At 38.9% G+C, this 21,487-nt stretch overlaps 1 protein-coding gene across 4 annotated transcripts in view; it reads right to left on the bottom strand.

Moving 5' to 3' along the window:
- The window catches only part of TSC22D2 (TSC22 domain family member 2), a 32,894-nt gene extending 11,635 nt beyond the window's left edge, over positions 1–21,259 (bottom strand). Inside the window, exons 1-3 of one of the 4 annotated variants that reach the window (XR_012689580.1) lie at positions 18,916–21,259; positions 9,250–9,318; positions 7,304–7,479 (exon numbers count right to left, since the gene is read on the bottom strand). Coding sequence is in view for 2 of the 4 variants with exons in the window: in XM_075201960.1 (XP_075058061.1) it covers positions 9,250–9,318; positions 18,916–20,711 (1,865 nt within the window). In the remaining 2 variants the exon portion in view is untranslated. The remainder of the gene's footprint in view (positions 1–7,303; positions 7,480–9,249; positions 9,319–18,915) is intronic. The other 3 variants (XR_012689581.1, XM_075201960.1, XM_075201961.1) reach the window with 3 other exon arrangements.
- Positions 21,260–21,487: the final 228 nt, after the last annotated feature.

The raw sequence follows: 21,487 nt of genomic DNA, 5'->3' as shown, positions 1-21,487 counted from the left end.
TTCACAGGTTAGGACACACCACAAAATCCGATCTTGTGTACGTGCAGTCATCATTGCTTTGCGCAAAAAGGGCTTCACAGGCAAGGATATTGCTGCTAGTAAGAGTGCACCTAAATCAACCATTTATCGGATCATTAAGAACTTCAAGGAGAGAGGTTCAATAGTTGTGAAGACAACTTCAGGGCGCCCAAGAACGTCCAGCAAGCGCTCAAGAGGAGGGTGGACAAACAAAAATCCACAAATTCTAACAAACTCCAAGCATTGATTAGGCCAGAATGGGCGGCCATCAGTCAGTATGTGACCCAGAAGTTGATTGACAGCGTGCCAGGGCGGATTGCAGAGGTTTTCAAAAAGGGTCAACACTGCAAATATTGACACTCTGCATAAACTTTATGTAATAGTCAATAAAAGCCTTTGACACTTATGAAATGCTTGCAATTTTACTATAGTATACCATAGCAACATGTGACAAAAAGGTATAAAAACAGTGAAGCCGCAAACTTTGTAGAAACCAATACTTGTATCATTCTCAAAACTTTTACCCATGACTGTACTTCGTGAGATTGATCTGTTTATTGCCCCTTAAAAACAGACATATTGCATGTAAACTACAACCTAAGAAATTTGGTATACAATATAAAGTATATGCAGTAACTTAAGTGCAATGCAACATGCTAGCAATACACAGTAGTAAAATAATTACATTTGATTACACCTTGTGTCAATTTAAAACATGCTTGTTCACCCTCTTTAAACAGGTGGGGTATTTTAGGTTATTACATCTGGGAAGGTTTCATTTTTTCCCCATTTTTAAAAATTAACAGCTGTGAAGTACATAGCACATGGTGCAAAGTCTTGGTTTGATTGTTGTTACCTAAAGTCTCTTTTTCTCTCAACATGTTGTGTCACAAGATTTGAGAACAAATGAGTCATTGTGTCTTCCATCAACAATAGGGATGACCTAGGATGACTGACTTTGTAAACCCCAAAGTTGTCTTGTATATTTATGTTGACTCACTCGATCACAACTACATCCTTGAGTCTATGTGTGTTAGACCACGAAATGGTGGTGTCGTTTGTTTTACTGAAATAATATCTCATGAGATTAGACTATCGATTCACTTGGACCCTGTGAAATGCTTAAATTGAGCAGTTTGCCAAATATAATGTGACTACTATGACAATCATAGTCACATGTGAGGATACGAGCACAGAGGCTTTGTAACACCCCTCTCAGTGTGCTTGTACCCAGAAAACCACCCTATTCCTTTGGCTTGTACATGGGAGAGAGGTCTGACTTCAAAAATTATGTAAATCACAAATGTGAATCCATCTCAGTTCATCGAACACATACAATATAACAAGAGGTAATAGCTTCTGGGCCATTACAACCATCTGCATTCAAAAAAAAGTGCATCACCAAATATGATGTAGCGAAGACCTGTTCAATCTTTTGGGGGAATTACAGAACTCATTTCTCAAAATTTTAGACAAATGATCTCACTGCATTATATTTCAGGAACTGTCAATTAATACGGCCGGTAAAATTTTAAACCAAAATGTTAGTCTCCTAAGTGATCTCACATGTCTGCTGAGGTTGGCCAATAGGAGTAAGAGGCATTACACTGAATGCAACAGTGGCACCAATCACATTCAGCAAAAAAAGAAATAACAGCAATTGTTAAAGAACTGGTCGCAATAGCTGAGTGAAGGCTGGTAGCTCAATAAATCAGAAAAAGTTAAATCTATAAGTGTTTTAAAATAAATAAATAAAAAATAAATAAAAATAAAATTAATTTACACTCGTAAATCGATAATAGGAGTTAGTCAGGCCAGCAATGGTTTTCACAATTAAATCACCATAAAAGCACAATAGTACTAGAAACAATTTGGAACCTAGTCCAAAAATTTGCAAGTTTAAGTCTCCAATGGAAAGTTCATCTATAAAATAGTAAGAATTTCCCCGCTAATGGAGAATTAGTCTTTTTTCGGGTTAGGAAGAGATAAAGAGGATGGATAATACGATTAGTCTGTAAAATACAAATACGCACTCTAATGAATGGTAATAACTTTCTTAGAATATTTACAAGGATTTTAAAAAAAAAACCAAAAAATAAAAACAAAAACTTATTTTAACCCAATAATGATTTTCTACCGAAAATAATGGAATGCACATATAGGGGAGTAGCTCAAATCTAGAAGAATTTCCCAGTTTAGTAGATACAGAAAAGCGAAGAAATTACGGTTTATCAAAGTTATCAATCTAAACTTCCTGTTTAATTTAAAAGCTGATATTTTTGGAAAAACTGTCATGCACCCCATTACAGACAATGCATGCACCAACATATTAGATTTACAGGCTACGAATTATCAGTCACTACTGGTCTTCAGCAATGTGATGCATGTTGGCGATTCTATATACAACTGCCTCTTTTTAATTATGTTACTAGAGTGCTCATACTATTTTCAGTCCAGCAGATGGCACTATTGGACAGATAAATCTACCTTTAGTTATTTATAAATGATTCAAGGTTTGTATAACCATGAAAAACTTACATACAAGTGAGTACAGATATATCAGCCATAGGGACTATTATCTAATGCCATGTGCAATGTATAAAGCAGACCAAGAACAGACCCAGAAAGGCTGTCATTCAGGGAATAAGAAAGAGGATAGAGACAGACCATCAATAAAGCTTTGTACAGTCTTGTAGTGGGTCAACTAGAGCCCCATGGGAAGTCAGATATTATACTGAGTTTCCCACTTTTCCCAAGAAGATTTAGAAGACTGTATAAACATACATGTTATTTATTTCATTCCAAATTTTGTTGATCCAATGCAACATTTTATTTTCTTCTGCGGAGTAGTCATCAATATTGGGGGAAGTGGGGCTCCCAGAGCAGTCGCAGCATGGTTAAATTACAGCACTATGTTATTATGCATAGATTGGGATTTGCTTGTTGCTGCACTCTGATATAGACCACTAAATAATTGTTCACTTCAACTTTACTATGAGACTGAAGTCTATTCAAGTGATGCTCCTACTCTCTAGCCTCTCCAAACAAGGCCAGAAGTCATATCATTTCACATCTGTCACACAAAAAGGGGGAGAGAGTGGAGCAGAGTATTATAAAAGTATAATATTGAGCAAATTGAAGTTCTGAATGTAATTTACAAACAAGAAAAAAAAACAACAAAAAAAAAAAACAAACAGTTGCAGTGCATTATTGTCCTCACTATATACATAAGTAGCATTCTGCCCCATCAAGTGCCTCCCTGCAGATTGCTCTGCACAACATTTTGTGGGCCATCATATGAATGTGCAGGAGACCAAAAGTAAAAATCCCTCCTTCACATACTGCTTACTGTCACCATTGGACGACCACCTTTTTGAATTCTTCCCATGTAATAGTATCGCATTCAAAGTGGTTCAAGCCTGATCGTACTGCTGCTTCAGATGACAAGCCAAAAATTCAAGTTGTTTGCATGTCCAAAACATCATTACAGTCAACTGCTCTATGGAACACAAAACTACCCCAGCAATCAGGAGCAAAGTTTTGCTCCATCACAATTCCCAATGTTTTCACGCATTACATCATGCACATACCCATACAAAGTGGGCACTAATCTAAATGAATTTAAAAAAACAAAAACAAATTAAAAGTAGCTCTGTAAAACTGGACACAGTGTGCCTTTTTCATAAGGGCTCTTACAGTGTTTTGTATAGCCATCCCTTAAGTTCTACATAACGAGAGAAAAAGTTATTAAGACATTAACATGCTCCGTTCCAGAGCATGAGAATTAAACAAAATTAAATGGTGTACTTTATTTCAGAAATACAGTTCTGATTGGCATTTACAAGTGTGTGTAGATCCCGTTTAAATCACAACTCATTTTGTCTGTTAGTCTAATGCGAACACATACGATCCAGGCTTAAATGACGTGTATGGAAAACACATCGGTCCTATCCATTTTTAGAAAAACAGCTGCAAGTGGCGTAGTTTTGCTTTGCTCAAGATATTTACAACACCTAAGGGGACCATTTATGAATAGTGTTCCAGAAGTGGTCATAATTTTACTAGTACATTTTATAAAATGAACCAGTTGTCCGATTGGATGCTATGTGTACCAGCACATTACTTGAACAGTTTTCATTAATGTACCCAGCACATTTCTTGCACCAATGTGCATGAGAAAAACTAAATTTAAAAATGCATCCAATTTAGTCTTCAGTTTCATGCATTTTAAACCATTTTCACACGTGTGTAATTGCAGAATTAGTGCGTTCTTTATTTTCTTTTAGTGTTTTAGAGCTTACACTTATGCGCATGCAGAAATTTTTTTTTTTTTGCAGAACAATCCAGTCATCTGTATTCAATCCAGTATAATGTGCACACAGACAGCAGTTACACCTGCAGCCCAGAGGCTAGCACAGGAAAAGATCTACATCAAATCTCTGCAGTCATCTCACATTACAACCTGCCCCTTTGGCCCTATTTTCTTCAAGATAAGCCATCTCTTGAGCCAATGTCTCAAGACTTGTGTACAATCTCACTTGCTCTCCTCGCACTCCCTTCTGACTGCAGATTTCCACAGAGCCTGCTCTCACAAGAAAAAAAAAAAAAAAAAGTCAATGATCTTTCTTGGCCTTCATAATCAGCCCTTTCCTGGTTCACTTGGACAACACCCAAATCTACCTCTCCTCCACGGACATCTCTCTTTCTCTACTAGGTTTCATGGCTGTCTGCTATCTCAACATGGATGTCCCAACGCTACCTAAAGCGCAACATGTCCAAAACAGAGCTCATCATTATCTCTCCTGTCAGAGCCACCAACTTCTCTCAAACATTCTTCATCAACACCACAATTTCTTCAGTATCCCAAGCCCTCTTGGTGTTAAACTTGACTCCGCCTTGTGCTTTACTCAGATTAAGTCCCTCTCTGAATCCTGTCATACCCACTTCAAAATATTGCTAGATTACACACTTTTCTTACCCAAAAGGCAACCAAAACGCTTAACCATTGGCACATCTCCCACCTACGGCAACCTATCTGCAATTTCACATACCTTTCCCCAACTTCATACTATCCTAAATGCTGTGCAAGACTAATCTTCCCATGTTATCACTTCAGTCTGGAAATCCCTACACAGATTGCCAATATCCTTCCACCCACCCATCATAGATCTCTTGTAGGCAGGAATATTTCAAGATAAGATTTGAGATCTCCATGCTTCTACCCACTTATAGAAACCCCTACTACGTGCCTGTAAAGACCCACCCCTCCTTCAAATGTGCTGAAAACACACCTCTTTACTAGAGCCTACCCTACGCACACTAAGGCGCCCTCACAATTGTCCCAAACTACACTTGGAGCCACACTCACTCAGTTGTGCCCTTCTCCCTCTAGACTGCAGGCTTTCATGAGCAGGTCCATCCCTACCGTTTGTTCTCTACATGGATATTGTCCATCTTGTATGTCCCCCTGTTTATGTATGTGGTTTTCCCCTCTGTTCAGCGCCGCAGAGAACGGTCAAATCAACTACAATAGTTTTCTTATAGTACCTTTCGAGCCACAGGTAAAATTTATTTGCTTTTATTGGCCAGGTATTTTCAGGCACAAACTGGGAAGTAACGACAACTCCAAAACAGATATAACAGTGTTGCAGTGCATAAACCACGCAGTGAGAATACATATATTTATGGATATATATAGCATTGCAGTGCTATCAGAGCACATCTCCAAAATGTCTGTCACTGCTAATGTTGGATCCCAAAATGCATTTTGCTCTCTACATGCAACTGATTATCCATTCCATGCAACTCAAGTCAAACTCTACATAAATAAAACCATTCTCTTTTATAGCTTCTTGGCTATGGAGATCCATACATATCTATGACTGTGCCACAGGCAATCTTTCCAAAGCTTCTATAAAGCTTTAACAGATTTCATAGTAACTGTACTACCTCCTTGTAACTAGAGGAGGGACTTTATACCTTATGTTTAATGTAGTCCTACCACTTGCTATATACAATTGAATTCACACAAGCCTTCGGTACATAATTCTTTAATCGCCAACAATGAATTCTGCGATAGGTTTGATACAACAGTTGTACTACAATAGAATATACCCTGGGCTAGCATATCCTCTTAACATATTGCACACTCTTGGGAAAAAGGTGTTCTGAGATTAGAGCACAGACGGAATAAAAAGGGAGAGGAGTTTAAACACTATTACAGCGCAAGCAGTGGACTAACCATAGTACTACATCTAGACAGTATATTCATAGTCAATAACAATTACAGTCACTGTTATTCACTGTACAATCTCAAACTGCTAACTGGCAGCAGTGCAAACATGAAGTGTACCAATAAACTGTTTCAGATCACATGAATTCACCAAAACATTGCAAAAATATGTAATATTCTTAGTAACAATTTATTATATAAAGATAAATGAAAAGAAAGTCTTTTACTGGCCAGATTAATGCAGGAACATTGTCATTCACTTCAATTCTCACTGAAGTAACACAACAACCTCTATGATGGACTCTTCATTCTCTTACAGATGTATTATGTATGGCAGACTATTGCAGTAATCTACCCTGCCATCCCTTCACAGATCAGAGTATGATCAGACTCGGACTCATATTGTCTGTGTGAAAAACACCCACTAAATAAATAGGGTTCAACACGTTAATTCCTGTTGATTAACTGGTTGCTTACACCAAACTCTAGGGATATGTTCCATAGCAACCTTAACGGCAAGGCTTAAAATAAAGCTTCCCAGATGTATCAAAACATACACAATATAGCTCATTTATCTTGAACGTTTTCTGCATTGTAACATCAATTTCTCATTCTGTGTTCTCAGCAACATATTTTACATATAGTACATAACCAATTATATTTAAGTCTAATTCTGAAATATAACAAATGCCTTTGTAATCAAGTAAAATGTGTTACATATGAACATTGCAAATATAAGCATGCAATAGAAAAATCACAAAACTGAAATTCAATATTTTTAAACACTGATTACAAGCAGGAACAGATCAAACTATGCAAGACAACCACCCATTTCTAGAAAGGTAAATCGTTAAAGTATCACAAGCCCACCCGTGCGCTGCACACCATAAAATTAGTAAGGCATACTTAAAATACTGCAGTCAGAATCACAGATCACACTGGCTCTGAAACCACTGGACACCCTATTATCGCACTAGTCTAAAGCACTCCTTAAAGCCTGTATTTCTTAATGGACTCACAGAGGACCTTTTCAATAAGGGAAATTAATCTTACCTTTTCCATTTCTGTTTCTCTGTTTGGGACTTAGAATAAGTTGCTAAATCAGTCGGCGTTCATATACTGTTAATCCCATTTATTTTTCTTTTACGGTATCCCCTGCTCCCTTGACTGCTCTAATCCAGTTCCAAGGTCTTCCAAAGCAAAATAGAAATACTGTAGATCTAAAAAGACTAGAGAAAAAAAGTTGTACACAATTAGATTATATAGCTCCCTCAATAAGTACCAAGGATCACAGGATTTGGGAATTGAGGTTCCTGGAGCAAGAGATGGATTGTCAATGGGACACTTCAGTTTGGATGAGGGGCCAGTTTGCCATAAATCGGTACAGACACCTTCGACTCCAATGGGTGGACTATACAAAACGGAGTCATTTATATCTGAAGACAGGTCGTGCCAAGAAATAATAGGACGCAGCCTTTTTTTTTTTTTTTTTTAAATTTGATATACAGTATGTCTAGAATATTTTCTGTCATTTTCTAAGCGTATGATACACATACATGGCATGGGATTCACTATCATGTTATATGAGCAATGTCACAATCTGAGGGACATACATTACACAGACTGGCCCTACAAAAGGCAAATCCTGTGTTTCCCAAAAACACCATCGCTATTCACAAATTATGAACGATGAATGGACTATTGTGGGTTTTACTAGTTAGGTGCTGCATGGTGATGGGGATGTCATTGCCTAAGAATGCAGATTTGACAAACCATCCATATTAACAATACCTCAATACACTAAAAAAAAATGAATGAAAAACTAGGCCAATATGTGCAAAGTCAAGCTCATGCACTTGAAAAAAAAGGAATTTACCTAGGGCAAATGTGCTTACATTCAAATTTAACCCTATTTATAGAACTGTATAATTTGACACCTTGAGAGAAGAAAAAAAGGCGGGAAGAGGCCATTGTCAATTTTGGCATCTCACAAAAATAGTTTGTTAGCCAGTCTACGGAATGTGTTAGACTAGCTTAATTAAAACTTTACCAAATGGAACAGTTTAAAAGAAGAATCTGGTGGGTAGCAGAAAGGGACGAGTCAATACTCGTCTCTGGTTAAAAATAAAGCTGTGACTTTTTTAATCTTCATTTAAGTTAAGTTTTGGTGGTTAAAGCTTAGTCAATATATTTATACTGAAGTATAGAAACTTTCTTGTAAAATTCTTCAAAACATGCAACAGGTTTCTAGAGATAGAAATTGAACTGTCCAAAAATTATTGGAAAGATGGTATGTGATTATTTTGCCATGGGCTTTCTTCAGAGTAGTTATTTCTCTCTGCACAAATTAAAAACTTTTTCCGTACATGGGAGCTTGGCTTACTTTAAAAATGAAAACCTGCACATAGTTTCTTCACTTACAGCATGCTCCGATTGAGCAGTTTTCCTCCTCTCATTTCAAAATAAATGTCTCACAAAGTACAGATAGTTGCTTATAAAAATAAGGTCTAGATGCAAATGTAATTGCATTCCTGACTTGTGGGGTATTGGATGGGAGAAATGTGGGAAGGAAGCTTTTACCTCCAATAACTCAGCTAATTAAAAAAAAATCAAGTCTGTAGACCAAGAACTGAGGGGAAAAACAGAAAAGCCAAAGCACTATACCACCAAGGGGCAAAAATCATTTGAAAAAGTAGATTTATTGCTAATAAAACATTGGTGTAAACAGAAATCTTGGTGGTGGGGTGTAAAGGGATATCAACCCAGATAATATTTTGGAGAGTAGAACTGGATTTGAGCACTGAAGGGAGCAGGTAAACCTAAGGGGGAAAAAGTTAGTTGAAAGTTTAAATGACAAGTTGCACACATTTGATTTACTACATAAGAGAGCAAAAGCTGTATCATTTTGATAGCACCGTTCCCATTTGGTTAATGCAAGAATCAAGCTCATTGCAAGCTGTCCATGCAAACTCCGGTATGTGGTCATTCAAAGGTCATACCTATAACCCAGTTTCTTTGACCCATGGAACTTCAGTTGAAATGCTTCATAGAAAGCAGAGGAAGGATTCCTGTGAGACCCAAGAATTAAATGAAAAAAAGTTTAACATACTAACATAAAAGGGTCAAAATAGGAAGAAAAAAAAAAACAAAGCCATATAGAATACATAACCCACCATTTTTTGTAACATGTACAAAGCAATAGATGTGCAGATAGAATAAGTGAATAATATGGCTACAAATGCTATTTTCATTATCTTTGCATTGGCTGGATGAAAACAAAATAGACAAAAGGGATGTGGATTAAAGAATAAGTTTAGCGAACATTCAACAGCCCCTTGCCCCAGGAAGCAGAGAAGGGAGATTCCATGGCAGGAGAATTCACCACCAGAGCTACAATGCTTTGTGCACTGGTACAGACACATGTTACGGTTTTTCCTTCTCTCATTGTCAAAATTAGAAAAAGAGCTGGAATTCAGATGGAATGAACACCAACAGTCCTCCTAGAAAAGATGTGGGGTAGAAAAGTATGTTTATCTAGTGCTACTTAGTTTTATGCTTCACCAGTTTAGGTTACAGCAACTTGGGGGGGGGGGGGTTAATTCAATTGACCGCATTGTACATGAGAACAACATGGCCCACACACTATTACCGTTGGTACGGTAATTTTAACACAGAATTTTGCATGCGGCTCAGAGCTGCAAGCAAAAAACAGCATTGAAATTACCGCACCAACAGTAATGATGTGCAGTTACCATTACTGCATGGTCAATTGAATTCCTCCACTTGAGTGAATGCATTTAGAAATTGTCTAATCACTAGTTTATACATATTTTAGTCATCAGAAATTCTGAATACTGGTACTTATAACCATCTTATAGCATAAAGTAAAGATTTGAAAACCATAACATATAGAAATAAAACTTTAATAGCTTGTTTAAAAGTTTATTTAGTCTGTACCAACTTTCTCTTCAACTTCTCATTATATCCACTACAATCAAAATGTAAAGAGAACTCACTCTTAGGTATGATAATGCATTTGGAAAGGAAACAAAATACAAAGCCATCATTAGTCTTACAACATGACTTGTATGTATTCCCCTTACAAGCAGTCAGGCAATCTACATTGTATCAAAATACACATTTAGCAAGTAAGCCATTACAAGCAAAAAAACCAAAACAGAACTGTGGTGTACCCACTAGCATTTGATTTGCATTAAATGTAGAGACAGAATACCTGTGAAACAGCATGGCAAACTCAAATGCATTTGACACAGTTTTTAATTACTTTTACCCTGTTGTGGAGCCTGGGAAGGCTTCTCAAATACGTTTACTTGTGGTAAATGCAAGATAAAGACCAGCTATTATTCTGAAAAATGTAACAGACTGTTGCAATGCTACTAAATGCAAGTAAAATTGTGAATGGGTATGGGGCCAGTGGAAACAATATTTTCCATATGAAGGTACAGCCTAACATGCTGTGCCAGCGATAAAAACACTAGCACAATACATTCACTTGAATTTACATAGAGTTAAGGCTAAAGCCACACTGGCATTATGCCACTGCCAAACATGTTCCAAACAGTGTGTGTGTGGGTGGTGGAGGCACAAACAGCCCCCCCCCCCCCCCAAAAAAAAACACAAAAACTCATAAGTAAGCACAGCAGTACTGAGTTTCAGACTCAAAACTGGCTGGCATGTGTAGAATAGGGCTATGTCACAAGAAAAAGTTGCAGCTTCTCTTTCAGCAGTTTAACCACATTTCATTTAACTGCTCATAGCTTCACACTTGTTTCTCTTCCTTTTCAGCAGAGTGAACTTCAGCTCGTACAGTCATATCACCAACCACTGAATCTTATTGATTTCCCGGAGATAGAGAACAACTTAATTCAAGTCAATAAAATTGCAGTCATTTCCAGATTCATTCAAGGTTTTGTTTTTAATGGCAGATGTACCAAGTTAACAAAATGCACAAGACCTCAAAAAAATTAAAAATACTTATGTGCAGTAATCTCACAAAACTGTTGGTATACCAGACTCATGAAATAAGATAGGCATACAGTTTTTGATAATACAGAAATCCTGTATGTATTGTACAAATAGTAACTATTCACTTCACAAAACGCCTTTTGACCAAAAAGTTGTGTATTGTAGCATCCATAGAAACTTAGTTCAATGGAAGTGTATGTAACAATTAGATCTGTGCCGAGAGGACAATGGTAAAACTGTAAGACTGCAAATTGAGGCAATCAAATTATAATAGTTTTAGTACTCTGAACATACACAAAGTTTCTTAATAATGGGCTCAGTCTGCTACTGCTTTTCAGCAGTCTGAACTATAAGTCCCAGCAAAACCTGCTTTCCACTGATTTAAATATTCAGAAGTCATAATTCAAACACAGCTGAAAGTAATAGCTTTCCTACTCAACACGTAACAGACAATAGAACAGCGAAATTTACCAAATCTAAAACAGTACAATGCATGTTCAAATTAAGTGCTGGAAGTCACAGTTCTTGGGTAGATCACGTCAGACAATAAAAATTTGCAACACTATATTTATTTGCATATTGGTTTAAAACAAAAAAGCTGCCACAATGTAATAAAAAATGGCGGTCTACATTGTTGCTGCTTTTGTAATACCAACTGTTGGCAATTTCTAAATCTTAGTGCTGCACACTGTAGAACAGGATTATCAGATTCTGGCCTGGGTACCAGTAACTTACACCATGCATACCTGTGAGGCACAGGACTATGGCAGTACTGGCACAAAGAAAATGTGTTTTTTTTCCCCCCAGATTACCTGCTACCTATCTATTAAAAACCTTAGAATGGGGATGCTGGGTAAAGTAACAAAGAACAAGCAACAGTGAATGAACAACTTCTGGTCAATAGGAGATCAGAGCCGGCCACTTAAAATCTAATACAGTACAAAGGAATGTGTGCGCACATTACATTAATAGTGGATTTGTGATGAATTAATCAAATCTGAAATTAAAAGAACTTCTCTAGATTGCTGGGAGTGGCTTTAGTTATTACCTTCCTAGGGCTCATGCAGGGAAGGATTAAGAGACCGTAGCCCTACATCCTGATAAAGTGCATGCACAGGGAAATAAGACTGCCAATTTTTGTCATCAGCTACCTAAATGGGTAAAGAAAGAAACTGCCATGGCAATAAACCCCCTCCTTCCAATGAGAACTACAAGGGTCTAATATTTGGCATGCCTGGCATCTGTAACATACCAAATCTCCTCCAACACCAGAGCCTGATTAACAGTCCATTTTCCTGCTTGAGCATACAGCACTTTAAAAATATTGCATTGCTGTGTGTGAGTCGAATGATCAGAATTATTCTTTATATTGCATTATATAGCATGCTCGGAGCATTTTATACACAAAGATGTTCATAAAATTTGCTCAACAATAATATAGTTTAGTTATCATTTGATTAAAGATCTATTTTACTATACATACATAAAGCCTAGTATGATTGGGGGGATAAAATAAAGATATATAAATATGCCAGAGATCTCCAAGAAATATTTCAGATAGACCATCTTCAGAGAAGCGTATCTCCCTGCATTTTTAGTTTTATTTTTCTTTAAACTACAAAGGCAGGAACATAATACAAGCTTCTCTGAAGACGGTCTGTCTGAAATATTTCTTGGAGATCTAACATATTTTTAAATCTTTATTTTATTATACAGAAAAAAAAAATAAAAAAAAAATCAACATACAATTCAAACTGCTAAATTGTTCCAACTACAGACCAGTTCTAATACCTAAATTTGCTGACTGATGTCTGTTAATAGTTACCAATTTCAACAATATGGGCAGGGGGCACAAACAAATGCACACAATACACTTATGTTTTGAACACACACCTAGGCACAGGTGGTTTCACAATCAGGGTAATAATATCCAGATATGAAGATAATCAGTCTTGGAAGCATCAAAATTTAGAAAATGATGTTGAAAGAATAAAAGGAAACAAGAAGTAAATATTCAGGCTAACTATTCAGAAGAACAGACTGGCTTAATGAACACAAGTCCTTCCCATCACATGGAGTAATGTCAAAAATAAAATATTCAAGCACCTGGCACTTGCTTCTTCAAGATGGACTTAAGGGAGGCTCCCCTTTAACTTGGCCTTCATTTGTACCCACATGCTCTGCACTGTAAGGCTCCTTGTAAACCAGACCCCCCAACAAAGCAGGGCTTGTTATAGAGTATACCGCAAATAGGGCCTTACGTTGGCCCAGCTTGAATCTACATAACAATACTTCAAGCCGCTACAACAATGATCACAGCAAGATAAAGGTTCTTCCCTAAGATTTTGAACATTGTCAGGCAAAATAAGGTTCAGTTAGCAAAGGAGGGTCTGAAGGCCCAAACAGATGATTGTCAGGTAGTGCACAGAGATTTATAAAAGTATGTATACTATAGTAAATATTAGTTTAGGGAGGTGATCCTAACATTCACAATTATGAGATTATGTGTGTGCATCTTCTTGGAATAGTCTCCAGCCCTCACTCTTTCCCAGAGTCAATACATTAAAGTGGAAAAGCCTTATAATGAATTGGCTGTACTACAAGCGTTTGCCAACAGCTCATTGACATCAAAGGGCAGTTTCAAAAATCACAGGTCAATTAGCTTCAGGGATTTTCAAGTTTGCCACTAAGATAGTCTAAAGTTAAAATAGAGGAGTAAAGCACTAAATATCCGCCTCCTTCGCTCCCCAGAATGGTTCATTACAGTCCCTGAAGCTTGGCAGCAACTTAACAAGAAACAGTCAACCAAACCTGTGGCTTCTATTTGCTTTCCTAAACATAAATAGCAGACAGCATGGCAGTTTGTAAAGTCAATCAGTCCAACACTTCTGTGAATAACACAAGTATTTTAATGGTCATATCTGATAATGGTACAATTTATCAGCTTCAATTAACAGTGCACAAGTAAGTCTTTAAGCAAATGAGGCAACAGGCACCCAGAAACGAGGGGCTTACAATCAGGTTTTCAGCTGGCTTGCTGCTATAGCTGACAGTTCACAATCACATCCATTCATTAGAGTTCCTGGAATGCAGCCTGTGCAGTTCATACTGGTCAGCTATCTATGGAAAATGATCTGTACTCTGTTCTTATTCCAACACAGTCATTTTACCTATGTGCCAAACATGGAGGACTTTTCAAGGAACAATCTCCCTAAAGTGCAACCACTACCTTTAAATATATCTTCATAGGTAATTTGTACCCATTTAACTCTTTTTATGAAGTGGTTTAGATCATATTGTAAAATGCAAACTGTCAAAAAAGTAGCAAAACCTTAAAAAAAAAAATATAAAAAAAAACAAACAATATGTTTATGCCAGGCTCTCCATCAACAAAATGAACCAACATCACACTTACTGGTTCCTGGTGACCAACCCCCCCTGCCCCCCAAAATAAAAATAAATTAATAACAGATTGTAATTAGTAGGGCCTTAATTTGGCTGGTGTAACAGTCTACCATACCCACCCTTCCCAAGCAAGAAGTGGTACTCTGCATCTACAGTATTCAGATTTACCGGGTCCTATTACAGTGGACAGGGGGAGCACGGTCCTTTTTAGAAAACTTGTTAGGGTCCAGCAAATGTGGAAGCAGAACCTGTTCTGACAAACAGTTATCCAAAGTCCACTCTCTGTAGCTGGAGGTACAGCAGGAAAAGATGAAAATGGGTTCAATCAGTCACCAGAACAATTAGTATTTGAAATATACATAAAAATAAATAAAAGATGATTAGTTGAAATACAGGTGCAGTACTCAAAGCCTTTTTATGTCTGGGTGAGCCATTTAGTTGCTATGACAACAAGTAGACCAATTAATTCAGATTTTAAAATAGGTGGAAAATACAAGTCAAAGGACCAAAATCTGCATACTGATGCAGTGTGAATACAAGTATATAATATCCACCCAGAGTGGTCTCAAATGGACACTTTAAACCACGGTTGGACAAAAGAGAATTCAGTAATCAAATCTAGTGGTCAGCACGATCTTTTAAAAAGGGCCAGGCAATACGAACACTCATCATCGAAATATCTCCAGAGTTAGGTGCAAGAATTTTAAGCACATTAGCTATATAACTCCTACTATTTGTCCATCCCTGCTTTAAAAACCTAGTGTCTGTTCCAGGTAGGAAAAAAACAAAAAACAACCCCACAGTATCCGTAAGCACTAGTTCACTCACATGGTGACAGGTTGACCCAATATCGGAACATGTGTCCTCTGTCACAAGAGCAATTAAGCTCTAAAGACGTAGCATGTGCTTTTCCAAATGAGACGCGTTTTCGTTTAAAGCGCCAGTGTGATCCATCCCTTAAAGATTAAACCTATATTTGCAATATGACAGTGTGCATTACTGTTCTGATTGATACACCTGAATGTAAGCAGCTACTGCTGCTGCTTACATCTTGCAGCCTCTATTAATGATAAAAGGATGAATATCTTCCCTGGCTTCTTTAAAAATACCTGGCTCCTGAATTCGAAAAAATAATTGCAACTATAGCCTCAATGTATGGTACTTTGCACTTCAAGAAGAGCACATTTCAATAAACAATAAATTGGAAAAGGAAGTCATACTCACGCCCTGAAGCACAAAACTGGAGCTCCCATTTCAGGATGAATTAATTACATTGCCAGATCTATACTTGGTCAAAGAAATTATGCACTTGACACCCATCCTCTAATGATAGTATTGTCTCAGCAGCCAAGAGTCACTTTTCAAACACAACAAATGGAAACTTTATCTTATAGAGGAAGCATCATATATAGTATGAGTATAGCAATTTAGAAGAAACCATTCCATTCAACACTAACTGCTGCCAGAACACTCGAATACTTATTATACTTCTCCCTCATTGATACCCCCCTAACAAAAGATAATGGTGCCAATTAATTTTAAAACTTGTTAGAAATACTTTTATTTTTTCGTTTAGCTGTACCAAGTTCTTTGTTCAGGATTTTGGGTACCGAATGGGACAAATACAAATGCCTGAATGAACGCTACACTTACTTTAGTTCAGAAATGTTAAATGCTTGTTAAAGACACCATGGAGTTAAATGGGTATGTTTAGGTACATCTTAGCAAACGCCTGGCAATACCCAAGGCGCTTTTCACCCTCCTCTGACCACAGTGAATGCTGCTGTGTTTAACTTTCATTGTTTTAAAAAGACCATTTCTACAAGCTCCAAGATTGTAAACTTATATACCTTATATTAATAGAGTATAACATCTAGGAGCATACAATAATTAATATGTTAGTCCTGGTAGGCCAGTTATACACACACAGATAATGGTGTGAAAGCGATGGTAATTAACCACTTTAATCAGCAGTTTAAGAGAGTCTGTTCAATGCAGATGAAACATTAACCCAGACAAGCTACTTTTATTTCACATTGGAAAGTATGTTCATCAATACATTTAAATCTGTACTACTCTCCTCTTCTCAACTATGTTGTTACAGGGAAGCGGCATTTAACCTCAGCAACATAATCCTGGAAGGCTTTAGAATGCTCATTAGATGAGGTCACTGTGTGCATGTTTATACAGTACCACTAAAGCCATTAAGTACATTGGGACTCATTACAGAGACAGGGACTTTTTCCTTTACTAGCAGCAAAAAAGGGTTAATGGAGATCGATCTGTTAAAGTAATAAAGTTTGAAATTCTCTTCCTATGCAGTATTAAACAAAGACCATTACACTATTAAACAATGCCACACATGTTATCTTTACATGTATCTGTGTACTAGCATAGCTTAAATGAATGAGGAAGAGACTACTTTTAAAAGATTTCATTTTTGATAAGATGTTGTTAAAATAGTCACAACTTGTATTTCTGCACATTCGCTGACTTAAATGAGTCAAATGACTTACGTATCAGTAAGATAATTTTTTTGGGTGTGATTTGATCCAGAGTTCTGCATTATTATATCAAACTCTTCCAACAATAGAAAGATCTCACCATTAAGAGACCCAGTGATAATACCCTAGACAAAAAGTTTAAATATTTGCATAATAGTGTCCATTTAAATGGTGCCTCATTCCTATTATTGATTTACACGACTTGGCCAATGATGGTAGTTTAATTTAAACCAGGTATGCCTACTGAATGCTATTTTTGGACCACACCAAGAAATACATTGGTGTGTTTTATATGGTACAAAAGGCAGTATGCACCATAGATTGAATTTATACTTTTGGAGAACAAATATCTCTAGTAAGTGATAAAAACATCTACCACTCCCACCCAATATTACTAAACTCGTGCCACTAAAGCTGCGGACATAGATTCATATTTTAGGAAGGAGTTTAGCATGAAGTTTTCAAATACTAGTTAACATGACTATGCTCAAGGTACGCACATCCTGAATACCTACATTATATGCTGTCTCATTACCACAGTTTTAGTTTTAACAATCAAATTCAAATATGAAGAAAAAAAAATTGCACCTTATCACCCCAACTCAGAGTAGTACTGGTAGGGAAAACAAACCATTATGATAGAAGGTATACTTAGTCTAGCCTAAATGACCAGAAATATATGAAGTTAAAAAAAAACATTTTTTTTTTACTAAAGTAGAAATATTTTGGAGTAAGTTCTGCTAATTACATTATAATTGCAACAATCAAAAAGCGGACACAAGCATCAAAAATGTTTACAAACTATACATAGAATACAGCTAAATCCAAAATGAATCAACATGGAACAGTTGAAATAACTATGGAAGACAAAAAGGGCATCCCTTTATCGGGTATAGTTAATCAGCTGCACACTGCCATTCTGCAAACTTGGCACACTTGTTTCCATTTTCATTCAAAGTTCTGAACATAAATACAGTGTTAGTAACTAAACCCTATGGACAAGAACCATGCATTTAAGGCAAATTCCGTCCGTAAACAGTACTGAAGGCGATACTCCATGATAATGCTGACCAGCTCTTGATCAACAGCTGTTTCACATATAAATCTGTGGTGCTTGCTATATTGTCTGTATATGGTGAATCCATGCATTTCTCCCTCAGTCTTAATGACTTTTACTTTTTAACTGTTCAGCAAATAAGTAGTGGTAGCTAATTAACCACTAAAATTAACTGACAGAACTGCCTATAGCTCAGAGAGTCTGTGGCAGAATATAGCAAGTACCATCAACAGGTGAGTTATGTAGACTTCTTGCTAGAAGCAATACGAAAGCAGTTATCTGAAATCAATCAAGATTATTATACTGTATGGATTAAAGCAGATAATAAACATGTTTACATTTACATACTAGCTACTTTAATTTATCAGTATTACAAAACACGCAATATATAAATAAAACATAGTAATAAATATTGAGCATTTTAAATGGATAGCAAAAGGATTAGGTTTGAGTGTGGCTGTGGAGTGTATTTAGTCACAAAAACAACTAAAATATACATATACATACAGGAGTCCCTTATCCTGACTATTGCAAAGTTGATTGATGTTTTACTGGAACGGTAGATAAAATCAGTTTCCGAAATTCACTTTTCAACACTTTATAAAACCTGCTGATCAAGTGTGTCATTCAGTGATACATAAACAGAAATGGTATTCAAGTTCCTGGAAACAGATGCATTTATAGCAGAAAGACAAATGTGAAATGCTTCATACCTGTCATCCTCACCATCAACAGGGAGAGGTAAACCAAATACGGGTAAATGAAGAGGATTTGTTAGAGTGTCTGCGATAGGAACTTTCACAAAAGACTTCTCAGAAATCAGGGAAATTGGAGGTTGAGGTAGGGGTTCCGACTTTCTTCTGTCATCAATTTGACCAGCCAATTGCTGTGTCTGAAACTGATTAATGTTTGACTGTGGCAGACCGGTATGTACATTTGTTGTACCTTGCACTGGTGGAAGCCCAAGTGTTGGGATTAAGCTGTTACTCCTACTAACAGATGTATGGCTACTTAACGGAGACTGTACAAAAGTAGCAGGAGAGATTGGCATAGAAACAGGAGTAGTAGACACACTACTTGCCAGTCCAGAAACACCAGTACTTGGTACAGTCACAGGTACAGTCTGCACTCCAGGTGTCATGGCATTATGCCCTCCAGGAATGCTTGACACCTGACTACTCCCACTTACTTGCTGTTGACTTATAGATTTTTGCTGTACCACACCAACCGATGACACAGTTGACTGTGCCACACCTCCAGGTTGTTGCATATTAACTGGATGGCCCTGTGGAGTTTGTGCACTCTGTATGAGTCCTGATCCTTGACTCGCTGAGTCACTAGATATAGAATGAAGACCCATAAGTAGCGCTCCACCTGCATGCAGGTGCTGACCTGGAAGACTGGATGGAGGCCCAGTACCTGCAATGACCGAGTTTACAGGTTTTTGAGTTGTTCCTTGTGACTGTATAACGGTTATATGTTGCACATATTCAGCCTGGCCAGGGGACTGTGTGACCATCATATGTCCTGGCAGTATCTGGGACTGGGAGTAAGTAAACTGTTGGGGTTGACTGACAGAAACATTGGTCTGCTGCTGACTTACAGACATACCTGATTGAGCTATAGGTACATTCTGGGGTAATGGAGCTTTGCCATTATGTCCACTTTGTACTATATTCTGTGTAGGTATATAGGACTGGCCTTGTTGAGCCATCATCTGCTGAGAAGTGACTGCAGATCCAGGATACATTGGTTGACCAGCACCCTGAGATACTGCTCCACCTATGGGCTGCTGCCCAATGACAAAATGTTGCTGTTGGGAGGGTTGGTTCATCTTGTCGGTCTGAAGTAACTGTGACACAGCAGTAAGGGAACTGTCAGCTATAGACTCAGAACCATGTCCTACGTGCACCACAGAGCCCAAGCCACTGTCCCTGTCTGCAGAGTGATCATAGGTGCTCGTGTGCCTGATGGTGTCCCCAGTCCTAGTGATTAAAGTGCTCTCAGAGTCCCTATCGTAATACTCCGTGCACGTCCAGCGGCCCCTCCTGTACGGCTCCCCAGAGCCGTGGTCTAGTTTGATCACCCTGAAGCGTGAGGTGCAGGCGGCCGCTGCGGGCTGGGCCGCGGGGGGCTGGACTGGCTGGGTAGTAGCGGGCTGGGCTGCAGCAGGAGGTTGGCTCGGAGGGCCTGCTGGAGCCGTCTGCCCGCTGCTTCTACTCCCAGCCATAGGAGCCTCTTGCGGCACATTAGGGGACGTGCTGCCGGGGGTCTCGGCGTCCCCCACATTGTTCAGCGTCTCCTCGGACGAGCTCCTCTCCACCACATCCTCAGGCCCATAGTCCGTGGCCCGGGACACGTCAAAGATCTCGGACGATACGTCCTCGGTTCGTGACTCGTCAGGGTCGTCCAGACTCTCCGTGTCCTCCGTGATGCTGCTGGCCGCCTGCGCCGTGGTGACGCTGGTGATCTGGAAGCAGCTCTTCTTCTTAGCCGGCATCTTGGACATGGTGAGGGGCCTGGCACGTCCCCCCGGGGAGGCTGGGAGAGGAAGTGGCGGCCCCGCTGTGGATTGCCTTATCCGGGTCACTGGGGTCCAGGAGTGGAGGGTTCCCGGGGTCACCGGTCTAACGCAGCGCAGACATCCCGGCTCCGGTGCCAGCGATCAGTGCGGGCCTCCAGTCGGTGTGCCCAGCAGGCCTCCTCTGTCACCAAGGTCCGGGGATGATACCGATGGTTATACCGGCTTCAGCCTTAGTGTGAAGCCTGGGGTGGGGGGAGGAAGGGCCGCGGCTCCCCCGCTCTCCCCTACCTGCACTGCAGCGCGGGTGACATGACAGGATTAGGAAGCGGCACCGTTCAGTCTCTCTGTACTGAGAGGAAGTGAGAGACGCTGAGGAGGTGGAAGGTACAGAGATAAATGTCTGTTAGTGACGGCGGGCGGGCCTGCCAGCCCCTCCTCCTCCTCCCGCGATACGAGCTACGCCTCCTCTCCGCTTCCACCTCCTTCAGCGCCGCCGCACACACTGAAATTCAAACCGCTCAGCTCCCCCTCTCTCCACAAGATGGCCGCCAGGGGCAGTATAGGGAAAGAGCGAACGGTGGGCGGGGCTGCACGTATTGCTTATCACCTTCTATTGGTCGGTCTCTGGGTAGGTCATTGTGGGAGGCGCTTAGTTGTAAGAAGAGGCGAGTGTTCAGATGATGGGCCTCGGTGTTACAGTGGCGGGCGGGGCGATGTGCTGTCTATGGGCGGCTCGCAGTACGTGCTCTTGTGTGTAACCC

This window comes from Mixophyes fleayi, chromosome 3, assembly GCF_038048845.1.
Source record: "Mixophyes fleayi isolate aMixFle1 chromosome 3, aMixFle1.hap1, whole genome shotgun sequence".
Lineage (NCBI taxonomy): Eukaryota > Metazoa > Chordata > Amphibia > Anura > Limnodynastidae > Mixophyes > Mixophyes fleayi.
This window is presented reverse-complemented; position numbering and strand designations above follow the sequence as displayed.